The 15,270-nt window shown below is 45.3% G+C and overlaps 1 protein-coding gene across 1 annotated transcript in view; it reads right to left on the reverse strand.

Moving 5' to 3' along the window:
- Positions 1-6,021: 6,021 nt before the first annotated feature.
- The window catches only part of trps1 (trichorhinophalangeal syndrome I), a 206,162-nt gene continuing 196,913 nt past the window's right edge, over positions 6,022-15,270 (reverse strand). The window contains exon 11 of the mRNA XM_083646814.1: positions 6,022-7,677. Within this exon, the coding sequence (XP_083502940.1) occupies positions 6,031-7,677 (1,647 nt within the window). The 3' untranslated portion in view covers positions 6,022-6,030. The remainder of the gene's footprint in view (positions 7,678-15,270) is intronic.

Raw genomic sequence — 15,270 nt, forward strand, 5'->3', positions numbered from 1 at the left:
TCTGCAATGTAATAACGGTCCCGTGGATATGGTAAAAAAAAAATCACAAGATCAATTAACTTGCATCAAATGAATTAGCCACATCTATAACGAGCTGGCATTCTGCCGGTGTTAATATCTCACCCTGTTTGCCCCATCATGCTCACAAAGTCCTCGGCTTGTCTGAGATTCCCCCCTGAAGCCGTCCACTCTGCTAACACATGGTGGGATTTACAGAGGAAAGCTAGCAGGGCTTTAAGTGGGCCTGGCAGACTGAAGACCAGCAGAGGAGATCGGACTTTAGTGCTGCTGTTCTGATTAATAGCACCGCTGTGAAACAACTGGCACGATCTCCCACTAACATGCTATATGAAATCACGTATGGAATTCTGTCAAATGCGTGACGTTTCCTTTTCAAGTGCTTATACCGCATTGACAGTGCGTCTTCATGAAGTATCTCACAAATGAAACCATTGTCCATATACGGCATGTTTGTTATTACTTTTATTAATTATTATCATCATCATCGTCATCATCAACATTATTCTTCAAGTTTAGCTGTGTAACAAACTTTTCTTGGCTGTCAAAATATGTTGTTGAAATAATTGTTTTTGCATGAAATGAAACCTAAAAAAAACAATGTAACGTACAGAAAGGTAGCGGAATAAAATACAACATGAGAGAGAAAAAAATCTAAAAAAAAAAAAAAAAAAAATCCCATTTTTCTATAAAAGCCATACAACTGAATAGAAACAAAATTCTAATAAAACACATTGGTTAAATGTACATAGTTGATGTGTGCATGTGCATGTAAGTGTGCATGTGTGTGTGTCTGACCAATGACAAACTGGCCTTTATCGGTCTCGTCTCCCACGGATACCGCATCCCAAAATGTACACTCAAATCCGTACCACTGCTTGTATGTATGTGTGTGTGTGTGTGTGTGTGTGTGTGCATGTGCACAGTATGTGTTGTCCCTTCCTTGGCAATAAGAACATAATAAATGGAGTGCAAGCAACAGCATCATTTTCTATCCACACATTCTGACATAGAGACAAATTAAAAACACTTGTTTAAGGCCCCCAATGTAAACGCTGATGTGAAATGCCATCAAACCTAAGACATAGACTCATTACTGGTGCAGTAAAACAAAGGCATATCACCAGTGTCCTGTCCAAACTCATTCCTTAACAAAATTGCCTATTTCTTTATTTCTTACAGTAAGTGACAGCTGAAATGGTCTCCCACGCGTCTGAGAACAGGCCAGACCGTTTATAAGGTACTTAAGAATGTGAAAATGCCTTACCCCCCCCCCCCCCCCCCCACAGTAAAGTATTTCCAGGATGTGAGAATAATCATTTTCCCCACATCAACACAAAACATATTTTGACCTTTAAGAGTGCATTATATAAGCTTATTGACTCATGGGAGACAATGGGTAGTTGGCAATTATGGTATAAAAAGGAGCGCTTTGGAGAAGTGTGGGTTCTGAAGGACACTGACAATACGACAATGTGTGCAGAATACATGAAAACACTATATGGATAATGTTCCGTTTACTTTCAACTCAAGTCAATGCAGAGAGTGGATTTTTCTTCAAAGCTAAAACTATTGGAAAACGTTGGGCATTAGAATTTGGTCTCTGACCTATTGACAAATCCTAGAGCTTCATCAGGCAGAGATATGTGTGTGTGTGTGTGTGATGAATGCTTATCAAATGATCAATATCAATGGGAAATGATTTTTTTTTTGTATTTTGTATATGAAGTTGTTCTGGAAAATGCCTCTCCCATATCTGATCAAAGCCCCAAATTGCGACAAAAACTCGTATTATTATATTTCTCAACAAAACCTACAATTAATAATTATAGGTGAGAAATTCAGCCCGACCCGAGCCCATAGGGTCCGGTCCAGTTTGGGGCAATGAGGTCATCTTCGAATTGTTGTCATCTGCAAGTATAGATGACCCCTCTAACAATGGAGGATGCCTTCAATATGACAGTTATCTTAAGGGAGGATGCAGGAAAGAGAGGAGGGGAGGAGAGAGAAAGAGGGGGAGAGGGGGTAAGTAGAGGCATACACAGATATATGGACACACACACAACTCCCTCTTTCAGCCACTACAAGCAACAATCGATCCCTTCCTCTCTCGCTCTTCATCCATCCCTCCTTCCCTCCATTTATTCTTCAAAGGCTCTCATCTCTCCTTCCATCTCAACATTTATCCTCCTCGCACCCTTCCCTCGTTCTGTCCTTGAGAAAGCATTGCTTCATTCATTTTTTTTGTCTTCTTTTTTGTTGTTGCTACATTTGCAAATGTAAACATTTTTCGTTATTATTATTCTGCTAGCAGCCCCTTGTGAGATGCCCATAACTCAAACAAATGCAAATTTAAAAAAAACTTTGCATATTGGCACAAAGGAAACACTCTACCATTTTACACACAGTGTACTGGTTCTGTCAGATGAAGACATTGTACTGTATCTCACACAAAAAAAATGGGTCTTCTGAAATAAAGACGATCAGATAAACGTTTCAGTTTTGAAGAAAAACGGACCATTTACTGTACAAAAAAAAACAAAATGAGTTTTGAATGGGTTTCACGAGTCCTGGCATGATGGAACTTATGTAGTCAGCCAACTGTCAAAGGCGCTTTTTTCAAGTGCAACTTCAAGAATGGAGTTGAGAAGTCTTCACGTGACAACTGTGAGATTAATATTAGAGCCATTAGATGTGTCCAAGTGTTAGGCCAAACTAACGCAGACACAGCTTCCAGTCTCACACAGCAGAGTGGGCGGGGCACACGTCAGAAGTCAGGTGGCACAGAGTGGGCGGGGCACACGTCAGACATCAGGTGGCACAGACTGGCTTTGATGCTGTCGTAGCACAGTTTAGGATGGGGCTGGTGGGACTGTTAAGACAGGCTTCTTGGCTGTTTCTATGACAGAGCTGGTAAGGCATAACGCACGGATCAGCGCACTGCTGTCTGCAGCACAGGGAAACGCAGACAACTTCACCTCTACTTGACATCACAATCAATGATTAAGGAGTTTGGAAATCAATATTGCCTCATCTATACAAGGTCTGCAAAGTAGAAGGTTTTAAGGTGAAGAATAACAGCTACATAACTTATTGGTTGACATCATGGGGACCAGCACTCCAGTCTTGCAAAGTCCACGGACTTTCTTTTTCTGTTCGCTTGGCCTTCAAACAAAAAGTGTTTTTACAAAGAAATCTGGTCCCAGTGTCATGAAGATTGAATTTCCACCGTGTGCTGGCAAAATGGTCTCCTCTAGAAAACTGATCACTGGACATTAATAAACTTATGCCTTATGGGTATTATGCCTCATACAGACGTTGTCTTCTTCAAAGTAGTGTACAGTACACGCATAAGAAAAAGCACAACTGGGTCTTTCTCATGGGCTGATAAAGCAGTTCGAACATGTATCTGACCAATCAGACAGCTCGGCTAAAACCACGCGTCATAACCAATGACTCTGGTAACTCAAACTATTGAAATCAAAATAGCATTCTCTTTGAATGATATATGACTCCTGACTTACATATTTTTCTGATTGACAGACATACATACATACCTGTTAGAAAAACTGTACAAGTTACCAGGCACTAGGGGGAATATTTCTCATTCGTCTTTTGCAAAAGCATAGAAAAATATGTTACGTCTTTCCTTAAGGTTGTTACTTCGTTCCTTTCTTTCACTCCTTTCCATCGATCTATTCAACCACTATTTCCCTCCTAAAGAGTCCCTTGGTGAAATTTGTGTTTCCTAGCAACTAAGGCAGCAGGGCTGGAGGACAGATTCTCTTCTTGATACAAATAGAGAGATGGCCATCGCAGGGCTCCGTTCTGGCGCATGGGGAGACTTTTGAAGGCCTTCGATAATAACCTGTACATGTCATGATGACTCTGATTCTCCCAACAAGGAAACTCAACAATGAGAACTGTAGAATTGGGTCTAAAAGAGAGACTCAGGTATTGAAACCTCAAGAGCATCTAAAAGCCTGGTTGACAATCCAAAGGTGGATCATTGGATTAGTTAGAAGTGACTTTCCAATGGCATCGTCTAATTTTCCTGTGACAAGACGTTTCATTGTGTACTGTAACTGTTCCCGTCCCTAACAGGGAACTCACTCACAGCGGTAACCTTCCCAAGTGTTACTGCACTAAGGCAAGCTGAATAAAACCCTATAGGTAAGTAGCTTTGTAGCCTCGATACAGGGCAAATCATACTGTTAACCTAAACAATAGCTTCTTTTGACAAAATCAGAATCCACCTCTCTAATATCCTAAGTCTCTCTCTAAGACCATGTGACCTAGCAACATGTTAAGTACATACAGTAAAATTATATTACATGCTAAGACCATGTGACCTATTAACACATAAATCACACGAGAAGAACATACATAAGAGAACATATTATGCAACATGCTTTAAAACCATGGGACCTATCGACATGTAAAAAATACATGTCACATGCTATGAGACAGGTGGGTTGGTGTGCAACCCGTGTGACCCCTGAGGACTGAAACACCAATCGCAAGCCTTCATTCTGTTTACATCATCATTAGGGGACGGACACATCCTTTGATCCTGCAGACGCAGTTACACACACATACGCAATTACACAAATACACACGCACACACAACCCCCTCTTTCGCTGTACCATCTCTGTTAGACTGCTGTCGTCAAGGTAACAAGTCTCCGTAACAACACAAACAACAAACAGCTCAAAAACAAAACGGAATAAAAAACAAAATAAAGTAAGGACTACTTATTATAGTACCATTTCCTGCAAAAAAGCATTCTTTGCCTTTACAAAATAACATCATATATAGGAAAATGTAGCAAATTGCATGTTTTGTACTATAACATCATCAGTATTATTATTACATTTTTTTTTATTATTAATATAAATGTTAAGCAGGTTAATAGTCGGTTGTTCTATTAGGCAGGCAGCCAGGCACATAGCTAGTATCATGGCACGGAGGAAGGTAGAAAATAATGTCACTTGGTTCCATCCAAACGGACAAAACAGAACACTTCATTCCGGAATTAAACCGGTTTTGACCAGTTAAAACTGGTTCTGAGCAGTACAAACAAGTTTCTGGTCACATTAAACCAGTTCAAAAAGCAGTTTTGAGCAGTTTCAAAACAGTTGAAGCTCGTTTGGACAGTACACTCGTACTGTGTTTGACTTGATGCGGCTTCTCCCATGCTGGGCCACTTTGCGGTGGTGCTCGTTCTGCGTTCATCCTAGAAAGCGTAGCAAGCGAGTGAAGGAAACCAACCCATCCTTTTGTACCAGGGTCAAACCAGCCGTACTCAACTGCTTTACTTCTGACCAGTTCCCACCAGTCCAAATCAGTTTTGGTAGGTATAGATCCATTTCATGTATACAGCGGAAAACAGTCAAAACACATACTCTGGACCAGAACAAACAAATTCTAACCAGATTAGATCTGGTTGTACCAAGAGAAACCAGTCTGAATAATGCATGAAACTAGTTTGGACCAGCTCGGACCCAGAGTAGTTCAGTTGACCATGGGGCATAACAGATCAGTTCAGTTCAGTAAAAGTTTTTTTTTTTGCTTCTAGTATTTTTTGCTCTGCTGTATGGTAGCTGTGCAAGTGCTGAGCTCCTCAAACTAAAATCAGACCATAACAGTAGATACAAGAGCAGTCCAACTTTCAATCCTCTTATTTAGAAAGTACATGAAGTAGCTGTTATTACAGGTGATTTCTGTCTACACTCCAATGTCAAGGACCTGCCACAGAGCTGTCAAGTGACCGTCACTCAAAAACAGGATTGAGGTTATTTCTCCACACTATCCTGCAGCAGAGTTCAGAACCAATTCTACAATAATTTTCAACAACATGACAGCCGTGTGCTTCCAGCGTTAGGATGTGTTCCGTTTAGTGGCCAGGACAGGCCCTTCTGTCGGGGGCTGGCCTCCGGGAATGTGCAGGCAGAAAGCTTATTCATCCAATCCAATGTGTCGTTGAAGGTTTGTGTGAATCACATGACCACTTAATTACTCGCTGAGCTCTCGTCGGGTTTTTGACACTTAGCGGCGGCCGTGACATCTGCCACCTCTGTGAGGTCATTGCCACTATCTGTCGCCATCTTGTCTCCCGATTCCTGGTTTGTGACGTCATGGACCTCTCCCGTTTCCTCTCTCTCTTCATCTCCAGTGACGACGTCGTCGTTGGCGACGTCAACGCCAGTAACTTCTTTTACTTTGTCCTCGTGACATGCCCCTATGACGTCATCACTCTCGCCTATGGCGTCCTCGCGGTCGCTGGCATCTTGTTCCTCTGACATCATTTCATTTTGACATTTGCTCTCCGACATCATCGTTACTTTTTGAATGTTGCCCTCTTGCACGGGACCTCTCTGTGTTGATGTTTTTTCCGTGTATCTGTGTAGGCCCCTCTGGATGTGTGTGGTGAAATCATAACGATCTAAACACACGTGGAGACAGAAACTGCACTGGTACGGCCCCCCGTCGCCATGGCAACTCATGTGCAGCGCATACATGACCTCGTCCAGGAAGTAGATCCCGCAGTGGATGCAGCGATTGGTCAGGTCATCCTGCGTGGCCGCCTCCACCATTGCACGGCTCGATGCGACGCTCAACGGACTTCTTGATGTCGGCAATTGATCCTTTTCTTCCTTTCCTGTCTCCTCCCTCTGCTTCCCTTCTTCCTCCATCCTCTCCGTTTCATCTCTCTCCCCTTTCCAGTTCTCGGTCTTCCTCTCGGCAAGCGGCGACTCCTGCATTCTCCTTTCCGAGCCATTCGTTGACACGTGTGTACTGGCGGCGTTCGCGTGCGTATCTCTTTGTCTGATTGCGAGATCCAAAGGAGCATCGTTTTCTATCGACGACGAGGATGAAGAGGCTTGGGGATGGAGAGGGGGAGGGGGGTAGTGGGGAGGAGCTGGGGGAGGAGGGAGAGGGGAGTAGGGAGAGGCGCAGTAAGGCACCGTGTAGCTTTGCTGATGATGCTGTATCGGCGCCACCATCGCGCCGAGATAATGCGCGTTATTTCCAAGGCTTCCGGGGTTGCTAAGGTTACCGATTGCCCCGGGAACCCCGGAGGTGGCTGCCATCTTGTACTTGGTCCAGAACCTGAGCCAATCGGATTCAGAGGACAAGTCAGGTGAAAGGGTTAAGGGGAGGGGCAAGGAGAAAAGGGGGTACTGGTACTTTTCAATGGGTGAGCCAGGAGGAGAATAACTGGACGGTTTAGATGGACGCATGTACTTTTCAATTGGACTCCCTCTTTCTGACCCCCCTCCTCCTTTGCCGCCCTCTACTTTCGACGTGATCCCTCCCTCAACGATGCTCCCATTGCCCTCGGGTATTAACGAGGAAGGCGGGTGGGAAGGGAGGAGGAGGGGAGGCATGCGGCGGTGGATCTCCAACGTTTGATTGGCTAAGAAGGCTTGAGTGGATCGCGGCGATCGCGAGCGAGGGGACGGCTGCTGATTCTTGATTGGCGGACAGCTCCTGTCCGGCTCCTCCCCGTTCATGCGCTCGTCGCCGGTGATTCGCTGCTGCTTGGGAGCGGGGTTTTCCGCCGTCAGCGAATCGGGGTTGAGGCGTTTCCGGGTTCGGCGTCGGATGATCTGTTCGCCGTTGTTCTGCTTGATGATGTTTAGAGGTCTGGGTGTCTAGAGGGGAAAAAAAGAGATGAAAGAAGAGAGGAGAGAAGAGAAGAGAGACGTTAGTGTTCAATTATGTGCTTCCCACTTTTCTGCTTTATCTTATTTAGATGTCTGAGATCGAAATAAATTATAACAACTGAGAGAACAGAATAAACACACCCACGCCTCCACATAACCCTGCGGCTAGGTACCACATTTCCTGTTTTGAGAGTTTTTCATGTCAGCGGTGAACACGTCATTCTGATTTTATTACTGACAGTTTGCGCTCACAGTTTTGTTTTGAAAAAAGAAAAAGAAAGAGGGGAGGTTAACAGCAGACAGCCAAGCTTTTGACCACCAGGTTGCCAGTTTGAAAGCACAAACACTTGACATGTGGGTGTTGGAAGTGAATTACTAACAATAAGTCACATTTCCTTCAGAAACTACTGTAAAGTGCCTCCAATGGAGATATGGTCTACAGTAGAGGGGTAACTGCAGCTACCATGTGTGCTATTATGAATGCAAAGCAGGCATGCTTAAAATGCATGCTCAGCAAACATTCACTTGGCAACGGTTTAAAAAGTTATTAAGGTTTAAATAATGGATGGACTACATTTCATAGAATTCATACCCTTTAATTATTACTGACATGCTAAAACACAGATTAAGAACGTATCCAGGTCTGCTGAGCGCTGCACATTTTGCCCTAGCCACAAGGGGGAGCTGCTACATCTGATGTGAATGAAGTTGAATGAATCAAGTATGGTCTAAATACCCAAACTTCACTGACAGCTTGTTTTTAAGCACATAACAAAACTCATGCTTTCAGTAATATCCTAAATTCATAACTATTTGTACAGCACAATCAGGACAAATAAAAGGCACTAAACTAACTTACACAAGCAGGTTTAGAAATGCAGTTACCTCTGAAGTGAAGCAGAATAGTGAAGCAGGCATTGGGGAAGCAGAATAGTGAAGCAGGTATTGGGGAAGCAGAATAGTGAAGCAGGCATTGGGGAAGCAGAATAGTGAAGCAGGTATTGGGGAAGCAGAATAGTGAAGCAGGCATTGGGGAAGCAGAATAGTGAAGCAGGCATTGGGGGAGCAGAATAGTGAAGCAGGCATTGGGGAAGCAGAATAGTGAAGCAGGCATTGGGGGAGCAGAATAGTGAAGCAGGCATTGGGGAAGCAGAATAGTGAAGCAGGCATTGGGGGAGCAGAATAGTGAAGCAGGCATTGGGGAAGCAGAATAGTGAAGCAGGCATTGGGGGAGCAGAATAGTGAAGCAGACATTGGGGAAGCAGAATAGTGAAGCAGGCATTGGGGGAGCAGAATAGTGAAGCAGGCATTGGGGAAGCAGAATAGTGAAGCAGGCATTGGGGGAAGCAGAATAGTGAAGCAGGCATTGGGGGAAGCAGAATAGTGAAGCAGGCATTGGGGGAAGCAGAATAGTGAAGCAGGTATTGGGGAAGCAGAATAGTGAAGCAGGCATTGGGGAAGCAGAATAGTGAAGCAGGCATTGGGGGAGCAGAATAGTGAAGCAGGCATTGGGGGAGCAGAATAGTGAAGCAGGCATTGGGGAAGCAGGCATTGGGGAAGCAGAATAGTGAAGCAGGCATTGGGGAAGCAGAATAGTGAAGCAGGCATTGGGGAAGCAGAATAGTGAAGCAGGTATTGGGGAAGCAGAATAGTGAAGCAGGCATTGGGGGAGCAGAATAGTGAAGCAGGCATTGGGGGAGCAGAAAAGTGAAGCAGGCATTGGGGAAGCAGAATAGTGAAGCAGGCATTGGGGGAGCAGAATAGTGAAGCAGGTATTGGGGAAGCAGAATAGTGAAGCAGGTATTGGGGAAGCAGAATAGTGAAGCAGGCATTGGGGAAGCAGAATAGTGAAGCAGGCATTGGGGAAGCAGAATAGTGAAGCAGGCATTGGGGGAGCAGAATAGTGAAGCAGGTATTGGGGAAGCAGAATAGTGAAGCAGGCATTGGGGAAGCAGAATAGTGAAGCAGGCATTGGGGGAGCAGAATAGTGAAGCAGGCATTGGGGGAGCAGAATGGTGAAGCAGGCATTGGGGAAGCAGAATAGTGAAGCAGGCATTGGGGAAGCAGAATAGTGAAGCAGGCATTGGGGAAGCAGAATAGTGAAGCAGACATTGGGGGAGCAGAATGGTGAAGCAGGCATTGGGGAAGCAGAATAGTGAAGCAGGTATTGGGGAAGCAGAATAGTGAAGCAGGCATTGGGGAAGCAGAATAGTGAAGCAGGCATTGGGGAAGCAGAATAGTGAAGCAGGCATTGGGGAAGCAGAATAGTGAAGCAGGCATTGGGGAAGCAGAATAGTGAAGCAGGCATTGGGGAAGCAGAATAGTGAAGCAGGTATTGTGGAAGCAGAATAGTGAAGCAGGCATTCAGGGAAGCAGAATAGTGAAAGTGCCCCTCACTTTTCGTACACCTCTTGGGGTTCACAGTCCCTAATGAAACTTCACTCGTGGTTTTTTCCTGAATAGATGAAAGTCGACCTCTCCACAGGAGAAAACAAACAGTATTTTTTCCCCACAGACTTCAGCAGACTTGTTCTTTATTAGAATGAAAATGAAACTTGACTGATGATTGTAAATGCGCGACAGAAGTCGACCTCCACACAAGAAAGTGAAGAGGTCCAGACGCAGACGCAGACCCAGAGAAATGAGTTTTCCTGCGAGTAAGATAAACAGATGCAGTTTGAAGCTTTCTGCACTTCAACTCCAGAGTAATGACTCAAAAAGCCAGACTGCCATCCTGTCAACATAACAGAGGCTCTCTCTAAACACATTGCACACACTGACCTCCTCACAACATACATTGTATGTACATACAAGGTACATAGAATGTACATACAATGTACATACATGTACAATTGAAAAGCTCCCTTTTGGAGAGGAGACACTGCCTTGCTGTGCGTCTGTTGATATTCTTAGTTGTAGTCGAGTTACCAGGAAGCAGCTTGATTTGTGTTTACCTTCACTAATGTTTCATTAACCTGTCTGAACCCTCAATATTTCACTTACTGGGAGGGAAGCTAGCAAGTTCTGGAGCCTTGCAGTGTGTGTGTGTGTGTGTGTGCGTGTGTGTGTGTGTGTGTGTGTGTGTGTGTGTGTGTGTGCGTGTGTGTGTGTGTGTGTGTGCATGTGTGCATGTGTGCGTGTGTGTGTGTGTGTGAGCGCGCATGTGTGTATATGAGTGTGCGAGGAACTCTTGCATGTCTCCATAATTCCCCTGATATCCCTTGCTGTCTGAATATGTGTGAGCGTGCATGTGTGTGTGTGTGTGTGTGTGTGTGTGTGTGTGTGAGAGAGAGAGAGAGAGAGAGAGATGGTGTGATTCAGAGCTTTTGACATGCATCCTGGCAGAGGAAAACCAATCACCTGAGAGAGAGTAAAAAAAGATGCCCAGAAAACGAGCAAGCAACACGGAAAGCGAGAGAGAGAGAGAGAGAGAGCGAGAGAGAGCAAGAGAGAGAGAGAGAGAGAGAGAGCGAGAGAGACAGAGAGCGAGAGAGAGAGAGCGAGAGAGAGAGAGAGAGAGAGAGAGAGAGAGAGAGCGAGAGAGAGAGAGAGAGAGAGAGAGAGAGAGCGAGAGAGAGAGAGAGAGAGAGAGAGAGAGAGAGCGAGCAATGGAGCAAGAGGGAAGGAATGAGAGAGAGAAAATACATGGAATAAAGGGATGAAGGAGTTTAAATGGGTGGAAAGCAGAAAAGAAAAAGTGAAAACTTCAATTTCAAGAAAAAAATAAACCTCTCATGCTTTTCAAAATGAATTCTATGTCCATGCTGGGCTCCAGTAGAATGATTTATTTCTCTGTGTGTGTGTGTGTGTGTGTGTGTGTGTGTGTGTGTGTGTGTGTGTGTGTGTGTGTGTGTGTGTGTGTGTGTGTGTGTGTGTGTGTGCGTGTGTGCGTGCACGTGCACGTGTGTATCTGTATTCATGCATTCATTAATGTGTGTCTCTCCAAGCAAGTGTCCACGCATTTTGTGTGTGTGTGTGTGTGTGTGTGTGTGTGTGTGTGTGCGTGTGTGTGCGTGTGTGTGTGTGTGTGTGTGCGTGCGTGTGTGTGTGCGCGACTGCGCGTGTGTGTCTTTCTCAGTATGGCTTGTATCAATCATGCTACAATAGCTACCTGTACCTCTTACAGCATCAGGGCCAGTTGACAGCTAGCAGCAGCAGCAGCCTGGAAGCTGCCGTGTGGCAGTTTAACATCACATAAATCACCAGCACAGTTTCAGTTGGTTATAAGCAAGAGGCTTTCTGGGAAATGTGGTCTTAAATTTCAGAATCACCAACAGCAGCACTGGAGTGAAATAGAGCCCATCCGTTTCCACGATGGTCCCATTTGTTAATGGTAATTATTAGACCAAGATATCAGAATGAATGTGACGCTGATATAATTGTGGTTAAAAATGCTACATCTAACAACTTTACAAATATCAGCTGGGAGGGCGAGCGAGGGAGGGAAGAAGAGGGAGGGATGATAGGAGAGAGAGAGAGAGGGAAAGGAGGAGGAAAGGAGGGCATCAAAAAGGAGCAGAAGCAGGGATGGAGAAGGGAGGATCAAAGACAGAGTGCCCCTAAAATAATCCACATCTCATGTACCCTTTCCTCTCTCTCTCACGATCTCTGTTTCTCTAAAGCCTCTCTCTCCTCCACCCCTTCCTCTTTCTCTGCTGCCTCCCTCTCTCTCTCTCTCTCTCTCTCTCTCTCTCTCTCAGTGATACTATGCATTCATGTGTCTGGATCTCTGGGTGAGAGACTACATCACTCTGTTGGGTCCTTGTAATATGTTGTCACTATTTTTGCAGAAATCCAGCATCTCCAATTATTCTATTTTCAGCTTTTCCATATCATTTCCGTTTGATATGGTCTCTAATATGTTTCACAGGTTTTTTAGATATGCTGCGGACAATCAGACAAATAGGGTTGAAAACAAATTTCCAGATAAAATATCTTGAGGAAATTTCACAATCTCATTGATGCCATTTATTTGGGATATTTTACGATGCAATGGCAACGGTTTGACTTCGTTCCAGGCTTATGAAATATTTTCTCCACCAAATAACAGCTGCAGTAAATAACTGTGTACTGTGCTGCTAATTTAACAGCTAGGATTGATCTGTGATGCCTACTATACCAACCACACACACACACACACACACGCACACACGCACACACACACAGACACACGCACGCGCGCACACACACACGCACACGCATGCACACACACACACGCACGCACACACACGCACACACACGCGCGCACGCACACACGCACACGTACACACGTACATTCGTCCTGCTTTTCCCGTGCGCATTTCTTTCCTAATCTGTCTCTCTGTCTCCCTCTATCTGTCACTCAACGGCACACGCATCCTCCCTGGTTCTCCATCTCATCTCTCCCTTCTCTCTCCCCCTTTCTTTGTCTCTCTACCTCGGTCTCCCCTTTATAGTCATATCTCTCCCCCTCTCTCAGTCTCAAGTGTTTTACTAGCTGCTATCCTCTCTAATAATGTGTGTAGAGCGTATCAAACTTTTATTATGGGGTATAAAATATGGTTGTCGTGAAGATTGCCAAGAGCGGAGGGAGGTGGGACGTGATTGGAGCAGCAGATGAGAACCCACGGGTTGAACCAAGGACATCCGCAGGGGCAGGAAGGAGGAAACGCTGATAGCTTGTCATCCTCTAAAAGCTCTCTAAAGCTGGTTGCATAATTGCAGCGCAGCACTCTGGTCAGGCCGCTCGCTTTATGAACAAAATGATTTAGTGGATTCAAACTTTTTGTGCTCTTTCACAAATGTATTAGCGGAGCTTTTCATTAAAAAAAAAGGTCAATTATGTAAAGGCTCAACATGGATCTGTCACAGACAGCGAGGCTTGGAAAGCTCAGTCAGGAGAACAGGCTGGTGAGTAACTCAAGATGAAAAGACCCCCCCCCCCAATCTTTTATCCAATTTTTATCCCCCATTAGTGCTAATTTTAATTTATTTATCCTGGTTGCTGCTCCACCCTCTGTCGATCGGGGGTGGGCCGAAACTGGTTCCATGCTTCCTCCGAGACATGGGCAGTTAGCCAGCCGCTTCTTTTCACCTGAGAGGGGAAGCTTCACTGGTAGGACATAGCACGTGGGAGGATCACGCTATTCCAACCAGTTCCCCTCCCTCCGAACAGGTGCCCTTAACGACCAGAGGAGGCACCACTTCAGCGACGACAAGGATATTGCATGTTTTTGGTGAGGGGTTCCTATATGAAGGAAACCCCCAGGGGGCACGGGGAGAACATGCACACAGAAAGGCCCTTTTGACGACCCCACCCGAGGACATGCGGACGGGCACGCACTCCTTCAGCGCTCACAGCGTCCCAGGTGGGAATCGAACCCAGGACCTTCTAGCTGTGAGGCGACAGCTCTACTACCACTGAGCCACATGTTGAAAAGACCCTAAACTCTTCAGGAATATGTGTGAGATGAGTTAGCCCAAAAGTCAACTGAAGTCCAGATTGGCTCTTTAACTCATGTGTAATTCACGGAGTCTAATTAAATTCTATACTTCTATAGACATTTCCCCAGACTTCGATGGTAAAGTGGATTTATTCCATCATATTTCTCACACCATGGGCCCGGCCCACTGTGAGTGCTCCGCGATGGTCTGTTAGAGAAACACTAACTCACCCCTCACACACACACACACACACACACACACACACACACACACACACACACACACACACACACACACACACACACACACACACACCCCCCAAATCAAATATACTTTTAGCACAATATGACTTTTTCACAGCAGGTTTCACAGAATATACATGAACTAAACTAATAGTATGCATCGTTTGATTTGCAGCGTATAGGCTCATCAGTCAGAGGGAGGGTCATTAGTGGTCAAATCAGCCACTGGAGGCAGTGCAGAGCCTATTAAACAGTGTGAAGTAGAGTCATGTCCAGCACAACCCCTGCGTAACAGGAGCTCGGGGCCTGTAACGTCCAGCACAACCCGCGTAACGGGAGCTCAGGGCCTGTAACGTCCAGCACAACCCGCGTAACGGGAGCTCAGGGCCTGTAACGAGTGGGAGGATGCAGGTCCCTACTGAGCCGCTGGACTTCTGCAACACACTTTACCTCCTGTATACGAGGGAGCCGAAACCCAGAGGTGGAGTTACAGCTCGCTCACATAGTACATCTCTGATAGTATTTCACTTCCAAAGCATTAGCAAAGAAAATAATGAACAACTGCTTTTCAGAGAAAATATTCGGACAAAAACTTTTCCAACTGATGCCATGGACATCTTCCTATGCAACGTCAGTGTTTTGGGGTCAAGTGTTGTGTGTATGGTGTGTTCCAGGGCCGATGGACGTTGGAGGTTCTGGACTCTGAAGTGCTGCATGTTCAGCTGCTCTCCTCCACCTCTTCCCTCTTCCAATTTGTTTGAAAGCAAATTTAGACTCAGTGGAGCCCAAACGTACAGCAGCGGCTGGCTGTTTAGCAGACGCTGTGATTGGACATTGATTATTTAGACACATAGCCATTAGCTTCTTAGCTCGGTGTCTAGTTTAGTTTTTGGTACAAACCAGCCAGCTGCCGCAG

The sequence above is a fragment of the Poromitra crassiceps genome, assembly GCF_964638095.1.
Source record: "Poromitra crassiceps genome assembly, chromosome: 11".
NCBI lineage: Eukaryota > Metazoa > Chordata > Actinopteri > Beryciformes > Melamphaidae > Poromitra > Poromitra crassiceps.